We start from the raw sequence: 25,606 nt of genomic DNA on the forward strand, positions 1-25,606 counted from the left end.
CAGGGGAAAAACCCGTCGAGAGTGTCCGTATAATTGCTATCGCAATAATAGGAATAAACAAAAACCTGACTCTTTCTCGGCACCAGAAATACATGTTTTCCTTATTGAAGTAAGCTTTATCGTTGCAAGAGTATCCGGGGTGATTCCACGAGAGATCGAACATGCCTCTCCGGTCGATATTTTTGTTTTGTCTGGATGTTTTATATGTTATGTGGGCACATTCAAAGTGCACGAAACTGAAAATGTTATTTCCAGAAAACGCTCCCAGCGCACCAAAAAAAAAAATTTCAAGTGGGCGCCGCGGGCGTCCTGTTTTTGCTCACTGCAATATTTTCGGATTTCGCGGCCGAATTTAACGCGAACTATAAACGTTGTGCCGAAGATTTTTCCTGCTGGTTTTAATACGTATTGCTGTGAATTACATCCATGCATTTTTTATGCCGTCCTAAAAAGTAGGAAATTGTGAAAAAATGGCAAACACGAACCAAATCAAAAAGTTTGCTAAGTTTGATGCACCTTGGCGTCTTTCCTATCTTCAAAACACTGTCAAATATAGAAAAGAGCCTTTGCAACATTTCTACGGAAGGTCGTTTCCTACGAACAGCGTAACAGAAGAAAAAAGTAGTTAAAAAGCAAGCTTTTTCCAAAAAGCTCGTTTTCAAAACAATAATATAAAAAACTCCTTTCTCAATTTTGACGACAATTTTTTATCGAAGAGCGCTGATGCCAGTGAAAACACGGTTTTAATATCATACGCTCTCATTTGCTTTGTTCACGAGATACAACGGGCCAAAATGACCCTTGCTGTGTGTGCTCACTTCAGTGCGAATGATGGTTTTATCAGCTTGCACTGTGCGTAAATCTACGGTTTTAATCATTTTGCTCCAGAAAAACTTTGCTCTTGTGTCTTATCGTCAAGAAAAATGTATTCTCAGATTTTATTTTTGTCTAGCATGTGCGGGTGGTGGGGACGGGGGGGGGGGGGGGGGGGGGGGCTACTGCCGCTTTCTGAAGGGCTAACGCGTACGCAGAATCAGGAGCACGCGAGGCACCGCGAGCACATGGTTTAGAGTACTTTGCCAAAACTCGCCTTGCACACCAAACAGAGCATATTTATGCAGCTACAGGCCAGCTTACCTGTAACCAAATGCGACAATCACCAGGCGCGCTGTTATGGAGGTGCTTTCTCACTGCCTACTTGCTTCCCTTCCATTACGTGCATTGTACGCTCTAACCATCTTGCCCAATCGACGCACACTGTGCCTAAACAACATTTGTAGAAAGTTATCTCAGTCATTTCCGAGCCGTTCATTTCGCTTCCCGCTATCACATATTTCGGCGGAAAACGTCTTCCTGTATCATCTTGACTTTACGCCAGCATTTCAGCAGCCAGAAAACGTGCGGTGCGGCATGACTAAGTCAGAAGTGCCCGAAGCTGGCCAATTTAGGATGTTTTGGCGACACTTTACTAAAGTGCTTTCCCACGTCGAAAACAGCAGAGGTCACTGGTGGCGCCAGACGGACGTTATCCTTAATTTGGACAACGAATGTGGCCCACAGATTAACTATCACAGTACAAACCGTTTAGACACCCTTGGTCATAAAATGTGAAACCGTGAGCAGTTCTGGAAGCTCATTCATGACAGCAGCGCTGAAATGAGAGAATGTGTGCGGCGCTGTTCAGTATAAAGGTTTCGACTTGGTCTAGCTGTTCACTACACGCCATACGCGCGGCCCATTATAAGGTTCGAGCATTTTGTACCGATTATTTACGCGCTCACAAAAATAATATTGCTGAGAAAAACAATTTCGTTGCGTCAATTTTTGTTTTTTCATTGCTGTTTTTGCTGTTGCCTACCTCCAGAAGCTACTGCCATAGGCTGAGGATCTTCGAGACTCCTGCGAGGTCTGGTGGCATTGCTTTACGTGCCTCTAGAAAACCCGTGTAGATCTAGTGAGAACCGCGATGAGATAGACCAGGCTTTTCTTCAGGAAGAAGAAGCGATTGATATCTTGAACAGGTGCGCGCACCTTTCCTCGGATGCTTGTAGGCGAGCTTGTAAAGTGCAAACTGTGTACGCGTTAGCCCTTTGGAGGGCGGCAGCAGCCCACCCCCGGACACGCTAGACACAAATAAAATCTGAGAATACATTTTTCCTGACGACAAGCCACAAGAGCAAAGTTTTGCTGCAGCATAATAATTAAAACTGTAGTTTTATGCACAATGCAAGCTGATAACAACCATCAATTGCACTGAAGTGAGCACACACAGCAAGGGTCATTTTGGCCCGTTATATCTCGTGAACAAAGCAAATGAGAACATTGATATTAAAACCGTGTTTTCAATGACATAAGTGCTCCTCGGTAAAAAATTGCCGTCAAACTTAAGACCGAAGTTCTTTTAACTATGAGCTTTTTTTTTTTTTGAAAAAAAAAACTGGCTTCTTTAACTTTCTTCTCTTTTTTTGGGGTGCTCGTAGGAAAACTATCTTCTGCAGAAATGTTTCAAAGGCTCTTTTTTATATTTAACACTGTTTTGAAGTTTCTGTGTGAAACAGAAAAGGCTCCGATGCGCACCAAACTTAACAAACTTTTTCATTTGGGCAGTGTTTGGCATTTTTCATATTTTTTTTCCTTTTGAGGACGGCATTAAGAAAGCATGGAGGTAATTTACAGTAATACGTACTAAAAGCAGCGGAAAAATTTATGACACAACGTTTATAGAACTCGTTAAATTCGGCCGTGAAATCCTAAAATATTGCGGTGAGCTAAAACAGGACGGCCGCGCTGCCACCTTCAAATAGTTTTTCGGCGCGCTGGGAGCGTTTCTTAGAAAAATAAGTTTCGGTTCTGTGCACATTCAGTGCGCCCACATAGCATATAAAAATCCCGGGTAACAGAAGAATATCGACCGGACAGGCATGTGCGATCTCTCGTGGAATCACCCTCCGTGCAAAACACCAGAGGACAGAGGAAAAGAATGAAAAAAAAAAAAAATCTGACTTACACTCTGGGCGCAAGAAAGATGTGTTTGCTTTGCCTACGTACACCAGTCGTTAATATCGGTTTCGTTAAGTAACTCAACTTCGCTGAGAGGAACATTTCCAAACCAGTGTTTCTCATCTATCAACATGTCCGATTTTTTTCTTCAGAATCCTCAAGACGTGGTGTTGGAACAGAGAGACTTTCTTCCTGGCAAAGAACTCATGCTCAGCCATCAGTTCGAAGTGCCCAAACATACCGTACTCGGTGAATGGAAGCTGGTCATGCGTTACGGACACAAGGTGGGATCTTTTTTGGTCAACCTGGTTGTTTTATACGCCTGAAATTTTCTTGACTATACCTACGGTAGCGGTATGAAATGATGAGAAATGATCGAACAGGGAATGTCGCTGGAGCAAGAGTTTCGGTAAAAGGACTTGTCTTCGTCATGGGAGCAACTGCGAAAAGCAGTTGCTCTCCTGGCATTGCTGTTCTTAACTGCTCTTGCACTTACTGCCCTGACGAAGGCAAGTCCTCTTATCGAACATTGTCTCCAGCGAGATTCCTTCTTCGGTGATTCCTCATCACTTCAAGCCTTCATCTTCTCCCCAACTTCTGCCCTGTTTTTAGTGACACTGTAACTAACCTAATCCACATTTTCTTCATCTTTCCTTCCGCGAACAGTTTTTGCAAAACACAACAGTTACGTTCGCCGTGGACAAATACGGTGAGTAGAACTGTGAATGCACTACGGTAGAATTCATTCTTAACGAAGCGAAAAGAAAAAAAAGATCTGAGATAGCCTTTCTGCTTCTGTCTCCTACGGCCATGACTATGGCGTCAACATTGTGGGATGGCGTTTACTAGCTGCATTGAAGTAAGAGCAGTGGCACCACGACATACGAACCGCTCCACTGCCACCTTCACGAAAAAACCAGGAAGTAAACTTCGCGTAGATCTTCATTGGTGTGTGTGTTGTTCGCCATTGGAAGCTTAATTTCGCCGATAGTAGTTTAGCGTAAGAACATTTTTGGGAAGAAAGGCACAGAATCACCTGCAGCTGCTTGTATTTTTTCTTTTTGGAAACATCTGCCTTTTATTTAGCTCTTTATACTCCCAAATGTAGCAACATGCGGTGACGTTTTCATGCGGCAGTGTTTTCATGTGAGCTAGGACGAGTGAAATTGGGTCCACAATTAAAATCACCATATATAAGGAAGGTGAAGAAGGACCGTTACTAAGAGAACTATACTTACGCTCTTGCTATCCGTAAGGACAAATGCCGGACGATTGTGGTTGTGGAAGTATCAGTGAAGCAACCGGTCCATTGGTGTTACCACATACAACTCTTCCAAGAGGAGATCCAAAAAACGGCAGGAAGTGGAAGATGGAAGCTTGCGATGAAAAAATCCGTAAACAGGGGCTGGGTGCTCGATGCTCGAGCACCCAGCCCCTGTTTACGGATTTTTTCATCCTCCAAGACAGGGTGTCGGAGCGGAACGAACACCAAAAGCGAAAAACGAAAAAAAAAAACGATGTTTTTGACCGGAACGAAAACGTAACCGAAACGTTATCTATTATTTCGTTCCGGAGTGAAACCGAAATTTTTTCGATCGTTTTTCGGTTCACGAGAAAACTTGGCAATCCGAAACAACTGAGGTTATGCAACGTGAGCAGTTATGCGTGAGCAGTTAACAGCATTCGCGCGTACCTCAGGCAGGAATTCCAAAGCAATGTTCAAATTGTGCGAAAAACGAGAACAGTGGCAACCAGAGATGTTTATATTAACGCAAGTGGACTTTTGCGCACCTGTCACGCAGGCCAGCGTGGAGAGGGCATTGTCGGGAGCTGAAGTTTGTTACTGCGAAAGCTGTTATGAGATCGCAACAGCCGATTTTGGCGCCATAGTTGTCCGCCGCCGCCGGTGTCCGTGACCGCTTTCGCGCAAAATAAGAAAAAATGAAATGAGAAACAAATTTCTAGGATCGGATTAACCCGCGCCCTCTGCCTGGCAGTCGAGTATTCCACCACAGTGCCACGATAATGCTTGTAACTCCTTCGCAAACATACTCTATACAGGCGTCATATGTCGAGCAAGGAATCGTGTTAACATATGTAATATATAGCGTGGAAAAAGAGCAAAATAACAACGTGGCATCACACAATGAGATTTGCGCAACGTGTCGGTCGTTGCACGCTTCCAACCCGTTACAAAGGCCTCAGCCATAATTTTTCATCGTCATCAGTCACAACACAAAGTGTACATAATGCCTTACAGATCTGTAGCGGGTACCATGATTCTCCGAATAATGACGAAAAATGGCATTGTGGGTGCTTCGCTACTTAAGAAAGATTACGATGATTTATGGCGTAGTGCGTACCTTGCATGTGTACTTGTATTAGTTGCCCCAAGAGAGTCTACAACGGGCTCTAGAAAGGCCACTCATCCAGCTTTCGCTGTGACTGTGCTGCGCGTTCAGCGCCGGCCTGGCGATTTTTTATCAGAACAGCAGTCTCGCACATCAGAGAGTACACTCATTGACCTGCTGCTTGTGAGATCGTGCTCACTCCCTTGACGCAAAGCATTGAGCCCGCTAAAAAAAGTATCGTAATTGACTTTTGAGAAAATAAATACTCTGACTTTGAAGGGTTGAAGGGTGGAAGGGTTGAAGGGTTGAAGGGTACTGGTTTGTGCTAGTTGGTAGACATTCGTGGTACACTTACTTCCGCAGCTCTGAAGAACGTGGGAAGAACGTGTTTTACCCCTGTCCCAATTTCTTAAGAGGAGGGCAAGTAACTAAGTCCAATATTTTTTATGATTACCTTAACTTCAAATTATTACATAAAAAAAACGTTACTAACCGTTACGGAACATTTTGTTTTCGTTTCGGAACAGAAACGGAACGGAACTTCTTGCGGTGGAACGAAACTAAAACCGAAACGAAAAACATTTCGTTCCGACACCCTGCTCCAAGAAGAGAATCTTAAGCAAATATGCTTTAGGTGAACTCGCAGCTGACCTTTAATAGCGTTCTTTTACCCTCGTTACAACGTCACCACTCGTAATACTCTTTTTTCTGAGGCGCCGTGTGTTTACCTCAGTGCCAAGTAGCTAGTTAGATGAGTCAACCTGAATTGTACGTCGCTGTCACATCAGAAATGAACTCACTTCATTTCCTCCTTTTAAAAAACTGAAAATAGTATGTGCACAGTGTTTCTACATCCTTTTCTCGCTTTCTTGCAGTGCTCCCGCGGTTTTCAGTGGTGTTGAAAACAGTTGACTACATTCTGCCAGATTTCAACAGCATCACCGTTAAGGCTCGAGCAAAGTAAGCAGCAACTTTTCACCTCCTTAAGCAAGATAATTAAGTTCACTGTTCCTGCAGCAATTTTTTTAGGCAGCGCAAACAAAGGCTGCACGTGTGCTGTTCATCGCTATACTGTGCGCCTTCGTGTTAAGAAGCGTTTCCGATTTGTTGGCGTTAATTGCCCCAGGAAGCTGCGAGCCGGAAGAATTCAGGAAATGTGCAACTTCTTTCCGCAGGTTCGTGAACAAACAGATAGTTCGTGGCTTCGTTACTTTCCGCTTCTCAGTGAAGAATGAGGTGGGAGCCGTGGAGGAGATTGGGACCAGCGGCATGCCTAAGGCGGTAAGCACCCCAGACCTCTAGAATTGACGCACACAACCGGTACTAACGAGCCCATGACGAAGGAAATCATCTAGGAGAAAACAGAAATTGCGGTGGCGTTTCATTGCGTGACCGCAGGAGACGCGCGATCGAGTGGGTGTTATCGCCTTGTTCACTGCCCGTAGAATGTCGCATTAGGTTGCCTTTGTCGTCTCCAGTGTTTCGAGGCAGTGCACTGAGCGTGGTACCAGTTTCCAAGTGCACGTTCCCCACCGGACCCAGAATGTCGTATCGGCCGCCGTTGTACACTAAGCCGCGGAATTTGCATAAACGTCATCCGGGTGAATATCAGCCGCTCAGCAACCGACTTGAGCTTGGGCAAGTGAAGTGGCCTGGGCGGATACATGTGCCCGTCGGCAGTTGAGGAAGGACGGAACCTGACCTCTCCGAAGAGAGCCTCGGCAGGTGCTGCAAACGTTGAAGGTTGCTACGCTAGGCTCGGGAAACCCATGCCTCCTTGACGGAAACGATGTCTCGCACATGGCAAAGATGGTCACACACAGAGGAGTAAGCCCCGGTGGCTGTAAAGCGACACCACAGTCCCGATGCGGAGTCGGTCAGTCCAGCTACCACCAGAGAGGGAGAGGGAGAAAAGTCCAGTGCACTCTTGCCCTCCACAGGCAGTTGCGACCGCACCCATTCGCTTGCGCGTCGTACAACATCAGTCGGAAACGTCCCTGTAATTTCTGCTGTTAGCCGGGCTGACATGCGTGGACGCTAACAGTGCGGACGCTGATAGGTCGACGAATACATGGTTGCGTTTATAAGGTACAGGCAGATATAATATCTTTTGACTATGTCGTGCTACATACAAATGCCGTACTTCGCAGCTGGATTCAGGCGATGCCGAATATACGCTCCGACGGGACGATGTGGTCGACAAGCTCGGCAGGCCGAAGGTGGACGCTCTCTTCGCGGCTCGCGCTCGTCTCGTGGTTGAGGCGACGGTCATCGAGGAAGCTACGGGAATACGGGAGTCTGCACGCAGTGAGCAAGCCGTGTTCTCCACTTCGCCGTACGTGGTGTCTACGGCACGGAGTGAGAAGAGCTTCAAGCCCGGATTTAAGTTTTACGTGATGGTAAGAACCCGTTTCTCTTGCTGTCCTAACCTTAGTTGAGGTGCAGTGCAAGTTATAGACTTGTGCTCGTCGCGTAGCAAGTGAATTCTATAAACAGTGTTTTATTGGCTTAACGTAACAGGTGCAAAATGAAGGAAAATGGATGTCGAGGATGGCCGAGTATTAGATTATACCGAGAGCAGGAAATCTGCATGCGTAGGATAGATTCGGCTGGTATGTGAGAATGCACGCATTAACTGTTTAACCCGGGCGGCATGCCGCCGCTTTCCCACCGGAGAATCGCTCCATGTGGGTCGGCCTTTACTCGGGCATATATTGTTAATCGCAGCAGTGAGAGTCAGGTTGTCAGACATCGTTGGGCACGTCTGCATCAGGTGATGCCTTGTTTTCAGACTGCCTTCTCATGTTGGCTATCTCTTAGACTTCTGCAACCACTTGTGAAGTCCTGTGCTCAATCAATTCTTTCTCTCGTGTTTCACTCACTAATCATCGTTGCTTTCAGGCGGATGTTACTTACGCCAATGGTGAGCCAGCAGAGGGTGTTCCAACAAGGCTGACCTGCAATGGTTGCGACATGAAGCCGCAGACCTCCTCAACTGATAAGAACGGTGTTGTGACTTTCTTCGTCGCCTCCAAGATTAGGCGACGCTGGATTCAATTTCAAGGTGGGAGAGCGCGAATGGTAGTTGTATTGCGGCGAAAGCCTTATACTTTCGCCTTCGATTTGCCTTAGGCAAATGCTTAAGGGACCCTGTGAGTCCTATGCTTACGCGATAGCGTTAACGAGCTCGTTTCGCAGAAATTCTGGCGTCGGCGTCGTTGGTTGTGAGCGAGAAATCGGCGTTGTCCGTGAGCGAAAATTCCAGATAGATGCAAATAAATAAAAAACAAGAAATCTTTGGTGCGAGGGAAAATCGAACCCAGGTTATCTGTGTAGCAAGCAGGCGTTCTACCACGGAGCCATGCAAGAGCTTGAAACGGCTTCGTAAAAAAATGCTATAAGAATGTCACGTAGTGAGATGAGTATCCTTAACGCATGTAATATTGCGTGGCAGAATCGTAGAATCGCGCTAGGCGTGAAAACATTATGAATTGCACAATTAGTGGGTGGATTAAAGCTGCCTTTACAAATTGTGCAGCTGCGCACATACGCGTGGCACTTTACGGAAGCGTAGTGGGTACTTCGCCAACTTGCAAAAGGAATAATTGTGGCTCGTAGTGAGCACTTCGCAACTGTACTTGCAGTAGCCATTCTAAGATAGCTTGAAACGGCCATTGTTATGCGTACAAACGTTCCTTTCCTTGCGGCACGGTTGAAGGCGATGCGCACGGGGCCGGATTAAGCGTCCTCCAAGCTCCTTTTTCTTTCTTCTTTTTTCTTTTTCTTTTGATGAGATGTTGTCTCTTGCGGTGGAGCCTATATCGCCTCCTCTAGTCATAACTGCTTTATTTATTATACAGGCCCTTCTGTTGAGCATAAACTGCAATCATAGAAGACCACCACTTATCTGCTGAACTCTCAACCTTTCTGTGAATCTTTTCTGTTTAGACCCGTGTGATATGTTGTTGTTCACAGGTGGAAACCGCTGATCCGAAGTATACAAGTGAGCAGCAAGCCCGCAGTGATCTCTTAGTGCGCCGATACAATGACAACTCTCAAAAATACTTGATCATCGAAAGAAAGGACCCCAAGACCTTGTTTAAGGTGAGACACTACGTGACCGTCAACACTTGCTTATTGCTTGCCATCGAAGTAGTTGCTGCTCCTGCCCGCATGCATTTTAACGTCGAAATATATAATGAACCCTTCCCCTTGCAGGTTGGCACATCATTCGAGGCTGTACTGTTTAAGCCCAACGGAGCCCAATTGACGTCCGCCTACTACTTGGTAATGCATTTCATGTTATCGGGAGCAACTAGTGCATGATTTACATCACTACGTTCAAGCTGCTCGAAGAGTGTTTGAAGCACGAATTGAACCACATGAGGTCATGAAATAAACAAAAACAAAAAAAACATGCATGCTCAAACATCATCTTGGCGAATCCAGGCACTCGCCCTATAGAAACAGCATGGCGCTGTCGCAAACTATGCGTGCACGTACCTATCACACTTTCATGAGAAGTTCTACGAGCTGTATTTTGAATCAAATGAGTTGTCTTGAGGACACTGTCTTGAGGGATCCGAGTGCTAACGTGAGACTCGTTTCCTCTATCTCAGCCCAAGCTCGCTTACCGTTTAGTGCACCGTCTATAGGATTAGTATGAGCAAGTATGTGTTTGCATATGCTATATTTAAGGTAACCGCCATCTTTTACGTGAAACTTACGCGCTATAGACTATGTTTGGAGACTTCATTTAGAGCTATAGTTCGTCTGAATCGCACAAAGTGGTCGGAGCGAACAGCAAATAGGCAATATGTACCCGCCTGAGCACGAAGTCTCAGGTTCAATGACCGGTCAGTGCGAGCGCATTTTGATGCGAGCAAAACGCGGAAAGGTTCCTGTACTATCGTTTTATGTGCGCGTTAAAGAACATCTGCTGGTCAAAGTTAACCAAGAGGCGTATCTTATGGCCACAATGCTGTTTAGGAACATTCAACCCCGTCGGTCAATGAAATCAGGCAGGACGTCCTTCCGTTGACAGGTCTTGGCTCGAGGCCGTGTGCTGAAGGCAGGCAAGGTCGCCGTGGAGAATGTGCTCGACCATCGAGTGACGTTCGTCGTGACGCCGGAAATGACGCCGAGCTTCCGGGTCGTGGTGGTCGGCTTCCTGAACGGACAACTCGCCACAGACGCCGTCTACATCAACGCCGAGCCAACTTGCACCCAGGACTCTGATGTGAGTGATCAGCTGGCGGGCACGCTCGTCGGTGAATGACGACGGGTGAATGTGCTGTCACTCGGCGTCAGAAGGTTTGTTTGGTGACGATAGTGCGGAAATTGAGAGCATTTGTGTTACTTACACGCACTGAGCAGAAGGATGCTCGTTAAGAGGATCGCTTCGTTAAGTGGCACAGAGCAGGGTTGAAATCAGAGCTTTTTGATACATTATCGTCGAAGAAAATAACGCTACGTTAGCACGGAAACAAGGCAACCCACGCCATGCACATGTATGCAGTGTGACACGGAGACGCATGATGGGGTGGTCACCTGAATTTACGAGCCTTCCTCAGAGTGCGTAGCAAACTGGATATTTATGTTCAGTTTAACCTCCTCGTCTTTCACATCTCACTTCTCTCTATCGTGGCGTGCTACGGATCTACCTTAAGACATATCAAGCGCGAGCTTTAATAGAGCATTCTCCGAGATAATTGGTCACCGTAAAGGGGCCCTTGAAGACTTCTTCAGCATGGTGAGAAAACGCTGCCGATCGGTAGTCGAGCCTCCCGAGCACACGCGAGCCAAAAATTATAGCGTACCAAGGTGTCTGAAATTTTCAATTAATACTCAAGGTCAACTAAAAAACTCGGCAGATCCCACGCCTTGTGGGAATCAGTTTCATGCGAAGCAGTCAGCGCGTAGTTCTATGCTACATTAAAGTCACTCGAATAGGTCATGGCGACATAAAAACCTCAGTAATACCCTGATCAACCGCCATCGTGACGACCGTTTAGGTCGGCATTTCTGAATTGTCTGCACCGATAGTGACCTGTCGTCAAGACGTGCGAATACGGGCGCTGGAGTTACAGTGGGAGGACAGCGGCACTGAACATAACCGATTCAATCAATCAATCAATCAATCAATCAATCAATCAATCAATCAATCAATCAATCAATCAATCAAGTCGGTTTTGCCGCAACGGAGAAGCAATGAATTCGTAGCAACACATTAGAATGTCACACGAAGAACGGCAAGCAGCTCGATACTTGCAGCGCGCCGCTCGAACGCAAAGGACTCACAAAAGAGCATACACGGGGTGGCTACGTTTGCTACAGACGGAGGCGTATGCATCGCCTTTAAAATGTTCCAAGTACATGGATGGCATAGAGCCGGGGTGCCCGCGCTGTGGCCACCCCAAATGCACCTTACAACACATGCTGTGGCAATGCCCTGCGTTGTGCGGGAGCAGCGAGTCTCCCTCTACGGAGGCGGACTGGAACTATGTGCTCACTAGCCAAGACAAAGGAGACCAGCTTAGGGCCATCCAGAGGGCCCGCGACATGGCCGTGGAGTTTAACCTCCCCGTCCCGTCGTGGGAGTGGCCCACCGGTGTCACCCCCTAAAGGGGGTCGAGCGCCGCCTCCGGATAATAATAAAGTTCTTTGCCTGCCTGCCTGTGGCCGCGAACTAACAACGGTCACAGCTCGACACTTGCAGCGCGCTGCTCAAACACAAGGAAGGACACTCGAAAAGAACGCACAAGTATACACAGGACGAGCGCGAACTAACAACTGTTACGGTTGTTGCTTCTTCGTGTTTGAGCAGCACGCTACAATCCAACGCTCTGATTTTCTTTTTTCTTGAAAATTGCGGTGCGTGGAGTGACCCCTCCGCGACTCCTGCCGCGCGGTGGCGTTCGACGCATTGTTTACTCTCCATTCCACATCGTGAGTGGGGACAGAAATGGGCCACTTTTTAGTGCGCGTCTCAAGGGCAGCTTTCAAACTGGAGAAAAATGGAGGGGCGTTGCTTTAAAGCTCGGGCAATCTCGCGGGTTACTGCACACGCTGAAGTACCTCTGAGCTCTGTGTGCCATTAGCGTTAAATGGTGTATATAAATAGCTCGCCATTGTTATGCTAAACAGCCGGTGGCGCGCGGCCGAGTTGCTTAAAGCGGCGCGCTGCGGAGCGAGGGGTCTCAGGTTTGAATCCCGGTGGCGCGCTTCGGAAATTTTTTCTTCTTATTTATTTTTCTTTTGTGGCTTTTATTTATATATACATACATATACACATCGAGGACATGACCGCGACGGCGACGGCAAAAACCAGCCGAGAGTGTCCATATAATTGCTATCGCAATAAAAGTTTGTATCACCAGAAAATTCAGGATGGTCTTCAGGGATAAAGGCTGCTCTTGTCAGCTTGACTGGGTCCCTGAAGACCCTTACATTGGCAGCATACAACGTTCACGGTGCAAATGTGCATAAGAGATTATAATTATAACATACTTGAATAATACTGTAAGAGTTTCTGTAAGGATCACATCAAGTAATAAAATAGCATAGAGAGACTTACAGTAGAATTTGCGCCAAATATTTAGCACAGCATAAACAACTTCATAACATAAAGAAAAGAACTCTTAACTCCAAAAAAGGAAAAAAATGAAGATAAGATTCTCTGAAGCTGAAATTTAACAGGTTTCGCATACAATGAGAAGATAATAGTTTCACAGAGTAAAGATTGCATAAAGATGACTAGAGAGAAATAAAATGCAATAAGAACAAGATAGGCTACAGTTTGCACAACCTTATTGTTTCCTTGTTACCCATGTTTACTTATGACCACATCGCCGAAACTTTGGTGCGTGCCCTTTCGGCATGGTTTGGTCTTCTGCGGCTTTGCGCGGTACCTACGCACCGCTCACGGCATTCGAACCACTGGTGCAGTTTACGTTGACGAGGAGGAACGTCGACGAACAGCCGGCGCCTGGTACCACTGAGACGCTGGTAGTGAAGGGAACCGCCGGGACACGCGTGGGCTTGCTGGGGGTGGACCAGGCCGTGTACTTGCTGAGGCGAAAAGACCTTCTCACGCGAGAAAAGGTGAGAGCCAATTACATTTCGTGCACACGTGAAACAGTACGCTTCGTGTAACCATACTGCCAGGCGTGCTTGTTCTTTCCTGTTCACTGTGATGGGGTTGCACCGGCGCAAGCCGCGTGTTGATGTGTCGGAACCTTAAATAATGTTTTCTATTATACTATTCAGATTGCCTGGGGGACGCAAACAGTAAAGCACATTAACGTGCAAGTGCACCAGAGATTATATTGAAATGCCCTTGACTAATGTATAAACAAGTGACGCGTCACACTTCCACATTAGATTTCGCTTATCGACTGCTACCGTTTTAAGCATGAAATGATTTTAGCTCCCGTTGTCGGCGGCCTTCAAGCGACCTTGAGCCAAATGCCAGTGCCGTTATTCGGGCACTCATCAACCGAGCCATCCTGCCATTCAGACGAGATCATATGGGCTTCTTCAACGAGACATCCGGGTAATCAGCCGAAAAGTTTGAGAAAGAGCGGTCTTTGGAAGTCCCCCCTTCTCACAGGACCGCTTTACACACCCTGGCAGCAGTACAGACAAGTTAGAAAATATATGTCTTCACAGTTCTTCTTAGGGTTTGCCGACACTATTGCTGAAGCTGTAACTTCTACGCTGAACCCTTATTTTTATGTTACAATGGCGATGTTCCAAAGGCAGATAGGGCACCATACACTTGCTTTTTTAAGTACCAGCGCCCAGTGTGTACTCTTTAGAACGCTAACGGTGGGCAAGTAAACGGGTTTCGCGGTGCGTGTTGCCGTATTCTTCTTCTTCGAGAGAGAGAGATAATAATCTTGAATGCAAATCCCGGATAGGTTAGCCTGGTTTGTCGTCTGGCTTGCTACTCCGGGTGTCGGGTGATGACTATGGCATAGACAATGAATCACATATACACACAAGCGGTACGTGCAGTCACATACGCACATATGTACGCGAAAGGGTCAGTCACAAACTTTGGTGAAGTTGAGTGTTCCTCAATAACACCTACAGCGCTTTTGTTTTGCGCTTCTTCGAGAGATGGCGCCACGGTGAGAGCGGCGCACCAAACGTTTATAGAACCAGGTCAGTTGCAAAACTAAGCGATGTTGCGCGGCGCCGCCGCCATCAGCGACAGATGTGGCGCTGCTGTCGCATCAGGATTCACTCGCTCCACTCTCTTCAGCCGGCGTTGCGGCGCGTCAGTATCCGTGGAGCATATGCCGTGGAGGCTGCTTAATTCTGCGTGAGCAGTTTTGCGCTTTCTATTGTGCTTCGGATGTGCTGCGTGTCTTCACCATGCCGACATGTGTTCCCGGCTGTACGAGCGGTTACAGGAATTCTGTGGGAAAATTGTAGCGCAAAACAACACAAGGACCGACAAAGAACACGGGACGTATTCTTTGTCGGTCCTTGTGTTGTACTGCGCTACAATTTTCCCACAGAAGTCATGAACCAACTAGCCCAAAAAACGCTTTGCTAGGTTACAGGAAATCCGAGACACCACGACATTCCTTTTGGGCGTAGGGTTCTTCAATGAAGGGAGTCGGGAAGGGAGGTGGGGGGGATTGTTTCTTCATTGTTTCGGCCTCTTCAGCTGGCTACGTGCTGCTCGCAACACTTCCTCCTGCTGGAGAATGTACCCGTAAAAGTTGTCGCGCTGCGCACAGAAGTACAGTCAAAGTAACCAGAGCCCTTCGCAGCCACCGCTGTACCACCGCAACATTGCTTCGTGCGTGGTATTCGTGAGATCTTCGTGTTCTGGAGCGTGACGCGCGGTGTCGGGTGTGCTCTGCATCACAAAAATTTCTAACTGGACGGTCCGGAATAAATCCTGGACATATAGCTGTCCCGACAGGGACGGCTCGGGACGCTGTAGGAAAAGTCGCGACAGTCCCACGAAATTCAAGAAAGTTCGTAACCTGTTTGTGCCCCGCGTGACCCTGACCAGCGAGCGGCGTGGAATCGCGCCATTTCTCGATCGTGAGGACAAGAAAGTGTCCGACATATCACGTGTATGTGATATGCACTTTCATGAGGAAAGTATCCTGAAGACTTTCGCTGACATGGTCAATGGTAAGAATTAAGGCTGCAATCGCCAGCGGAAAAGAGCCTCGTCGAAGGATGCGCCCCAAAGATATTCTCGAACTTGCCTTGATTTGAGTGATCCTGAAAATTGTGCGGTAAATAATTTTTTACAATTAATTAGAGCTGTTTTAATAAGGTTTAATGCCTGAGACTGCAAATAAGTTGTGCCGTTTGTGTGCATCACACCATACATGCAATATCTGAAAAATTGTTTCTCTGCATTGCGTGCGTAAAATAAATACAATTTTTCTTTATGTAGCAGGACTGAAATTGTGGCGTGCAGTACACACACGGCGATTTTACCGCTCAATAACTGCAAGTAACGACAGCCGCGATACATAGTGAAAACTCCTGACTTCAAAAATGTTAAAGTGAAGAATTATCGGAAAGAAAACAGCGCAAAAAAAAAAAAGACGGAGCACCAGAAAAAAGGATTACACAAACAACCGCGCTGACTTGCAACAAAGATTTATTCGTTAACAGCGCGCAATACTTGCACAGTCCAAAACGAAAAGACAGAAGTACCAACACGCCCAAGCATCCACTATAGCTAAAGAATTTACGCTACGGGAATGCGGCATATAGTTCATTCCTTATAGGGTAATAGACCGATTCATATGTTACGCTATCAAGCATCAGTTATCGTGGGCAGTCTAGAAAGCCATAGCTTAACTGACTTTACCTTTCCGCTGCTAAATATTACTCAGTTTTACGTTGCAGCGGCAGCGCAACGGAAAATCTCGATAATTACAGTCGGTGAGTAAACAACGGAGCCCTTTCTGAACGGCTGCCGCGGCGTCTTGCCACGCAGACTACGTGTTTTCGTCTGCTAGCGGAAGCTTGTTGCGCCGCCAGCGCCACCAAACCGGAAGCTGCCCCGGCGCCGCGCGACGGGTTGGCTGACGCGGGGAGTTTTGTAACTTACCTGGTTCTATAAACGTTGGGCGCACCAGCCTGCTGTCGCGTCGTGGCAGCATACGCTGGGCGAAGCCCAAGATGTATCTCACAAGTGACATGAAACAAAGGCATCATTATGCACCAGTGTAGAGCAGTGGCGTAGGCAGAAATTTTTTTCTGGGGGAGGGGGGGGGGGCACCTCCTTGATCCGAAATTGGGTCCGGGCAGATAAGTGGGGTCGAGTGTTATTTTGTGCTCTGTATCCCATGGGGGAAAAAAATTCGGGGGAGGGGGACACAGGCCCGGTGTCCCCCCCCCCCCCGGCTACGCCACTGGTGTAGAGTGCTCACAATGGCGTCAATGTGCACCAGTGTAAAGTGTAGTGTGGTGTAGTTTGGTGGGGTGTGCCCTTGAGAACATGCACGAGATTGTGACTATAGTATCATCTCTAACCAATCTGCTTTGCCGGTGGATATTTCATGCTTACATCTACTCTCGATTACGGGAGAGCCAGCCACATTTATTTATTTATTTATTTTATTTATTTATTTACAAGATACTGCAGGCCCGTCTTGGGCCCTAGCAGGAGGGGCAAAAGTGTACTCGTAAAGGCAATACATAAACACATTTATACAAAGGGCATTGAAAGGAAAAACAAAACAAAACGAAAGACAGTGTCTAATTTGTACAGCAAAGCACGCAAGTAATAACACCTTGAACATCTCAAAAAGTGTGAGGAAAAGGAAAAAAAAAAAGCAATATTCACACACTAAAGGAACATAATTAAAATAACCTAACATCAATCCTGAAGACTTTCAATTATTTTTATACTTTGCACTGATGATATTGGCAGCGAGTTCCAGTCGTTAATTGTGCGCGGGAAAAATGAGAACTTGAATAGGTTAGTTTTGGTGCTGTATGGGGTTAGTGATTCTTCATGTCGATGCCTTGTAGTTCGTGACGCCAATGATCTCACGTAGGGCTCAGGAGGAAGTAGCAATTGACGATTCTTCAAATGAAACAGAAATTTTATTCTGTCAATTTTTCTTCGTAATTGCAATGATTTTATGCCGTAAAGATTCATTAGTTGAGTCGGAGAGTCTGATTGGCGGTATTTAGAATAAATAAATCTAACTGATTTTCGTTGGATCATCTCCAATGCATCGATATTCTTTTTCGTATGAGGGTCCCAGACAATGGATGCGTATTCCAGCTTGGGCCTTATAATGGATGAATATGCGAGTAGTTTGACATCAGGTGGTGTGTGTTTTAACTTATGTCGCAAAAAGCATAGCTTACGGAAGGCGGATGTGCAAATGTTCGAAATATGGGTGTTCCAACTGAGTGTACTAGTTATTGTGACGCCGAGGTATTTGTAGAGAGGGACTTTCGTTAGCTGTTCTGAAGTGAGACTATACGGAAAAGGTAAAATGTTTTTCTTTCTACTCATATTCATGAAAACCGTTTTGTCAGCGTTAAGTTGCATTTCCCACTCTTGACACCACATATGTATGTTTTGCAGGTTAGTATTCAGCAAGGCTTGATCATCCGGACATTTAATTTCATTAAAAAGCAAGCAATCATCTGCGAAAAGTCTAATTTGAACTGGTTCATTAATGACCTGGACGATGTCGTTGATGTATATAAGAAATAAAAGCGGGCCTAGTACGCTTCCTTGTGGGACTCCTGAGTTAACAGGCAAATGTCGTGAAAAATGATTGTCAATACTTACAAACTGTGTGCGGTTTGTAAGGTATGCGGAAACCCAAGCAACGATGAACTCCGGTAGCCCTATGGTTTTTAACTTTAAAATTAGTTTTGTGTGGCAAACGAGATCGAAAGCCTTTCTAAAATCTAAAAATATTACGTCTACCTGGCCTGATTTATCTAGAATAGAGGCAAAATTATGAATGACTGTGGTTAGTTGAGTTACTGTGGAAAGGCCTTTCCTAAAACCATGCTGAAATGGAGACAGTACACTGTTATCATTAAGAAATTTTGTAATATAAGTAGCGATAATATGTTCAAGTAGCTTGCAGCAAGATGCGGTTAAAGATATCGGTCTATAATTTGTTAGCAATGCGGAGTCGCCCTTTTTTAGCACTGGCACAATTCTTGCCGTCCTCCAGTCCTCAGGAATGATAGCTGTCGTCAATGATTTGTTAAAAATGACTACTAGATATGGAGCGAGCATCTCAGCATATCGGCGAAGGAAAAGATTGGGTATACCGTCAGGGCCAGGCGATGCTTTTGCCTTAAGGTTTAGTAACATTGATATAACACCGGATAATGATACAAGATTTGTTTCGGCACAAGTGACATGATTCTGGTGTAAGGGTTCAGTAGGGTTGGAAAAGACACCGTAAAAATAGGCATTGAACTTTTCAGCAATGTCTTGCTTATCAACGATGACAACGTCATCCTGTACAATGCGGTCGATCGACTTCTTACTTTTCGAAAGAAATTGCTAGAACTTTTGTGGTGAACCAGAAATAAAACTAGGCAGCGTGTGATTAAAGTAGTGCTGCTTTGAGCTACTGATAGCTTGGTTTAGGATTTTCTGATTATTCTGTACTGTGCTCTTGTTGGCACATTGTCGTTGAGTGTTGTTCGTTCGTTCTGGACATGAGTAAGTCCAGTAAAGTATTTTATATATACAGGTTCAGCTGTTGCATTCTTCACCGTCAAAACCGCATGACAATACCGTGGTAGTCAACGAACTGCGAACAAATCGGGGTGGAGTGTATGAATTGAGATTTTACAGGAAGCTGTCCACCTCTCCTTGCTCTGCAATTTTCGTGACGTAAGCACAAAGCTCTTATAGCTCGTATGTGCCACAGGAATGGGGCAAATTTCACTGCTCACCACAGACGCTCGTGTGCCCCTGTGCTAGCAGATGCGCGCGCTCATTGCTTTTTCACCTTGGACGCTGAGGAAGGGCATTCGGAGAGTTGGACAGACGAGCCGACGAACGCAGCGTAGCGAGGGAAAGTGCGATATGAGCAATCGCGTGTAACTCCGCTAGCGTTCGCTGTATCGTGCACAACTGCAACGCCGCAACTAATTTTCGACCTCTGGGTGGTTTAGGGGCCCTTTAACAATGCAACTAAAGCAAAACGAAAAGACGCCAGCTGCTTAACGAAAGACGCCAGATGTTTTCTAAAGCAATGGTTTTCTAAACAATGAAAATTTACAGCGTACATGTAAAATTAAAGTGAGCTGCAAGTCGTCATAACTCATCGAACCTTTAGTATAAACGCGCCCGATCTCACGTCGCTGATGATGTACTGGGCAGAATTCACGGAAGATTCACGGTTTACCGATGAACCTCCGCAGCTTCGCCCACTCATCATCATTCACTCCGTGGATATGCTGTGATTTTTTTTTTTTTTGCAACCAGGCATACAGCATAGAGCTCAATATTCGTTTCAATAAATAAAACCGCAAAACAATGAAGAAAACCGCCTGATGGATGATAAGGCGCCTGTGAACAATGGGAACACCCTCCCACGCGTTCCCGGTTAAGATTAGGTTGTAGCTGCTTTGCACTTCACACGAAGGCTTCGAATAATAAGGCGCAACTTGAACAAAATGTCAGCTAACGCTGCCATTTGAAAAAAAAGGCTTTTCCCATATCTCATAATGGGACATTTCTGAAGGCGACTTGGCGTCATGGTTTGAGAAACACTTTGATACCGACCGTTCTCCTCTACTCACAGCCTTCTGTCTTCTCTTTCCCCGAAGCGGGAGTGAGGGGAAATACACTATTTTGGAGATGGAAGTCTTGGGTCACTACGAAATCAACTAGAACCAAAAAACTTTCCAGGAGGAAGCCGACCGTTGTCGTTTCTCTCTAAGTTCCTTCCTGGTGCGGACAGCTGTCCGTTGCGGGTTGAAGGCTCATGAAAACATTCATTAAGGGGAAAAATGTGACGAAGACAGTCATGTGCGGGCCGCGTGTTTGATACCCCTGTTCTAAAGCAATAGTAAAACATAACCCCCCTCCCCCCAAACCAACATGTGTGGTGTTTGATACAGCTTCGCTGGACATCATCAATCAATCTTTTATTTTTGCCTTAAACAATACAGTATGTTACAACGAAAAGTAGGAGACCAAAGAAAAAAGCTGCTTTCATACAGCCTGACTATGCTCTGGCCACGCTTTCAGCAGCAGTGACAGAATGATTTGTTTCGTAACTCCTATATACAGACATGGTAGATAATTGTCCAGTTCACATATTTTAGCAAATACACATGCATGCAATACTTAATACCATAATACCAGAACGTATGAAATAACTGGAAGAATAAGGATGGGATGGGGCTCATTCGGCAAGCATTATCAAATCATGAATGGTAGTCTACCACTGTCCCTCAAGAGGAAGGTATATAACAGCTGCATCTTACCGGTACTTACCTACGGAGCAGAAACCTGGAGACTTACAAAGAGGGTTCAACTTAAATTGAGTGCGACGCAGCGAGCGATGGAAAGGAAAATTATAGGTGTAACCTTAAGAGACATGAAGAGAGCAGAGTGGGTCAGGGAACTAACGGGGGTTAAGGATATCATAGTTGAAATCAAGAAGAAGAAATGGATATGGGCCGGGCACGTAGCACGTCGGCAGGATAACCGGTGGTTATTAAGGGTAACTGACTGGATTCCAAGAGATGGCAAACGCGTGAGGGGGAGACAGAAAATTAGGTGGGGAGACGAGATTAAGAAGTTTGTAGATATAACGTGGCAGCAGAAAGCACAGGACCGGGTTGATTGGCGGAACATGGGAGAGGCCTTTGCCCTGCAGTGGGCGTAGACAGGCTGATGATGATGATGATGATGATGATGATGATGATGATGATGATGATAAATTTCGCAATATATTTATTTAAACACACATCAGAGTTTCCGTAAAAATTACACAAACAGATCAAGTAATCTTTTCACGTTCGCAGGGCGGTATGGCGGCCAGATTTTTTTTGTTTTTTACTCCGGGTTGAATACTAATCTAATATCGAATCGCCCCGCCACGGTGGTCTAGTGGTTATGGCACTCGACTGCTGACCCGAAGGTTGCGGGATCGAATCCCGGCCGCGGCGGCTGCATTTTCGATGGAGGCGAAAATGTTTGAGGCCCGTGTACTTAGATTTAGGCGCATGTTAAAGAACCCCAGGGGGTCGAAATTTCCGGGGCCCTCCACTACGGCGTCGCTCATAATCACATCGTGGTTTTGAGACGTTAAACCCCAGATATTATTAATATCGAGTATTGTACTGTTCGAAAATTGAACAGCCCTTTTTTTTTGCTATACCAAATGATACTCACAACCTAGTATTCATGACTTTAGCATTAAAAGCACAGGTTGAGCATCAGAAACATCTGAGAGAATAGTTCGTTGCACATAGCTCGTAAGACAGTGTGAATGATCGTTGGACAAACGGTCAGATCTGCTGCTCTGCTTGCGACGTAGCCTGCTAGGCTACGTGGGTTATAATGCTCTACGCCTGTACCACGCCCGTGGCAATGAAACTTCTTTTTCCACCAGCTTTGTCACTTTTGACACTTTTAAATATGCGTAAGCTATTAGAGAAAATTTAGTATATACACACAGCCGCTACTTAACTCGAAGACCGAACGCTGTTAGAATCGATGAAAATTTCTATTAGTCGCACAATCCGACGAATAAACAATTCCTAATGACCTATCCGCGTTTCTTAAAATCATCGTCGTAGCTGTCCACGGTAGTGGATTGTAGAAATATATACTTGACGCTATTGTACTGCTTCTTACTCAGCATGTAATTGAACTGCAGCATTCGATGCTTCCCTTCAGCGGTGTAAGAACGATCCATCGCATACAAGTGAATTTAGGCTGTATGTTATGCTTTATATCAACAAGCATTTTATGACAACTTTTCTTCGTGGATTCAGCCTTCTCGAAGCAGAGCTTTTACAGCAGTGGGAAAGCGACTGCCTAGTTCACTGGTTTGAGACTTGTGAGAGTGCTTCCGAGCAGGGTGTGTGTGTTTGTGTTGGTTTAACACAGGTGTTCCAGTCCATGGAAGCAAAGGACCTCGGTCGCGGCCTGGATGCTGGCACAGCTGCGGTGCACGCTTTGACCAACTCTGGTATTGCAGTGCTCGCCGTCCACGGAACATACGGCGGTGCAGGCAAGCACATATCTCGGCACTGTTTCATTTGGATTACGAGTTTACGCAGACGCTGCGGCTTTAGGTCATGTGGCATGCATGTGAAACTTCTCAGACGCTGAAATCCAAGTGAGGCAGAAGTTCAGGGCAAGATATAAGCTTGCCGAGATGAAAAAATCACGCCATATCCACGAAGTGAATGATGATTGAGGAGCTGGCTCGGAGAAGATCGGGAAAACCCGTGAATCTTCCGTACAAGTCCTCTACCATTATATGAAGATGTGACACACGTTGTTATATATACATATATACACAATGTTTGATTAATTTACAATTTTGGTTAGCTATATACACAATTTACAATCACATACATATGAAGTATATATACAAGAAATATCTAAGAGCGTCTGACTCTCCATTGTAGACACATGCAGACGCGACGCTCCTAATGTTCTTTCAATTTGAACACTGCCCTCGAGACGCGCCCGACAAAGTGGCCCTAAAAAATTCGGCAGATCCCACGCACTGTGGGAATCGATGTAATGCGAAGCAGCCAGCAAAGAGCTGCATACATCGCCTTGTTTGTCTTTGAGCCAAATGAAATCATTCATGCCATGGCATCTAGTCCACCATATATCGCATGTTTGCCATGCACGCATGCATGCACAATCTAGTGTACACACCATGCCAATGAAATGCATATTCTGGTATATAAATGCATGACCTGTCGCTTATGTTCATCACGCACTCGTGTTGTGCCATACCAACTTTGGTATATATCACGTTAACAAAACGGCCGCAAGCGCACCATGACAGTGGCATGTAAATCATACCGTACATGACATGCATAACATGATTCGCATGTTAAGACCTCTCATTTATGTTCGTCATACAGTCACATCGCGCAATACCAATTTTGGTGTATATCAAAGGAGCGAAATGGCCGCGAGCGCACCATGAGTAGAGCAAGTAAATCATGCCATACATGACATGAATATTATGGTTTTTCATGTTACCACCTGTCACTAATGTTCATCATACAGTCTCATCGCGCAATACCAGTTTTGGTGTATATCAAGCTATCGAAACGGCCGCGAATGCACCATGAGCGTGGCATGTAAGTCATGACATACATGACATGCATGTCATAGTTTTCATGTTACCACCTGTTATTCATGTTCTTCATACAGTCACATCGCGCAATACCAATTTTGGTACATATCAATCTAGCGAAACGGCCACGAGTGCGCCATGAGCATGGCATGTAAATCATCTCGTACATTTCATGCATGTCATGATTATCATGTTACCACCTTTCATTTACGTTCGTCATACAGTGGCGTCGCGCAATACCAATTTTGGTGTATACCAAGCTAGCGAAACGGCCGGGAATACATAATGAGTGCGGCATGTAAATCATGACATACATAACCTGCATGTCATGATTTCCATGTTACCACCTCTCATTTACGTTCGTCATGCAGTCGCGTCGCGCAATACCAATTTTGGTGTATGTCAAGCAAGCGAAACGGCACGAGTGCGTCATGAGCATGACATGTAAATCATGTCGTGCATGTCATGCATGTCATGATTTTCATGTTACCATGTCTCATTTACTTTCGTCATACAGTCGCTTCGCGCAATACCAATTTTGGTGTACATCGAGCTAGCGAAGCGGCCGCGAATGCATCATGAGCGTGGCAATTAAATCATGGCATACATGACATGCATGTCATGGTTTTCATCTTACCAACTGTCATTCATGTTCTTCATACAGTCACATCGCGCAATACCAATTTTCGTGTATATCAATCCACTGAAACTGCCGCTAGCGCATCATGAGCGTGGCATGTAAATCAGGTCGTACATGACTTGCGTGTCATGATTTTCATGCTACCACGTCTCACTTACGTTCGTCATACTGTCGCGTCGCGTAACACCAATTTTGGTGTATATCACGCAAGCGAAACGGACGCGAATGCACCATGAGCGTGGCATGTAAATCATGACATACATGTCATGGATGTCATGGTTTTCATGCTACCACCTGTTATTCATGTTCTTCATAAAGTCACATCACACAGTACCAATTTTGGTGTATAGGAATCTAGCGAAACGGCCGCGAGTGCGTCATGAGCGTGGCATGTAAATCATGTCATGCATGACATGCATATCATGATTGTCATGTTACCACGTGTCAGTTATGTTCGTCATACAGAAATGTCTCGTCATACCAGTTTTCGTATGTATCCCTTCATTTAAATGGCCTCGAACGCGCCGAGACCATGTCATGTAAATCATGCTGCACATGACATGCGCGTCATGATTTGCATGTTAGGACCTGTCATTATGTTCGTCATGAACTCTTGTCATGCCGTACCAATTTTGATATATATGAAATTAACGGAACGGCCGCAAGAGCCCAAAGGCCGTGGAATGTAAATAATGCTGTTCATGACATGCGTGTCATGATTTTCATGATATGACCTGTCATTTATGTTCGTGATAAGGCCATGTTATGACACACCAATTTTGGTACACATCCGATTAACGGAACGGCCAGGGAGCCCAAAGGCCGTGGAATGTAAATCATGCTGTTCATGACATGCGTGTCATGATTTTCATGATATGACCTGTCATTTATGTTCGTAATAAGGCCATGTTATGACACACCAATTTTGGTATATATCCGATGAACGTAACGGCCAGGAGAGCACAAAGTCGTAGGCGGCTAGATATATAGCAAAGTCGCAGAAGTTCGCTAAGAAATGCTTCGCATTTAAAATAGCTGTCCAACGCTCGCCTGGCTGTCGACCGCGTTCCCCGCTCGCCCTGTGAGAATTAACGGCCAGGCTAGAGGGAAGGCATGACGCGCATAGCGTTCCTCTTCGCGTTCCACGGCGCTTTGAATGGATGGATGCAGGTTACGCCGCGGGACTTCGCCCCAGCATAAGAACCTGGCGAGCCAGCTTTTTGTGTGTATGCCAAGAAAAATGGAATAAAATTGAAAAAAAAAATCCTTGAACACTTCAAGGTAGCAAACTG

General features: G+C 45.8%; 1 protein-coding gene across 1 annotated transcript in view; it reads left to right on the forward strand.

Annotated features, from left to right (window-relative positions):
- LOC119388397 (complement C3-like) overlaps positions 1 to 25,606 on the forward strand; it is an 86,809-nt gene that overhangs the window by 13,735 nt on the left and 47,468 nt on the right. The window contains 12 exon segments of the mRNA XM_049414330.1: positions 3,153 to 3,284; positions 3,667 to 3,709; positions 6,227 to 6,311; positions 6,527 to 6,632; positions 7,502 to 7,750; positions 8,253 to 8,400; positions 8,402 to 8,415; positions 9,327 to 9,455; positions 9,570 to 9,638; positions 10,396 to 10,590; positions 13,299 to 13,454; positions 22,459 to 22,582. Coding sequence (XP_049270287.1) covers positions 3,153 to 3,284; positions 3,667 to 3,709; positions 6,227 to 6,311; positions 6,527 to 6,632; positions 7,502 to 7,750; positions 8,253 to 8,400; positions 8,402 to 8,415; positions 9,327 to 9,455; positions 9,570 to 9,638; positions 10,396 to 10,590; positions 13,299 to 13,454; positions 22,459 to 22,582 — 1,450 coding nt within the window.

Source organism: Rhipicephalus sanguineus, chromosome 3 (genome assembly GCF_013339695.2).
Source record: "Rhipicephalus sanguineus isolate Rsan-2018 chromosome 3, BIME_Rsan_1.4, whole genome shotgun sequence".
Taxonomy (NCBI): Eukaryota; Metazoa; Arthropoda; class Arachnida; order Ixodida; family Ixodidae; genus Rhipicephalus; species Rhipicephalus sanguineus.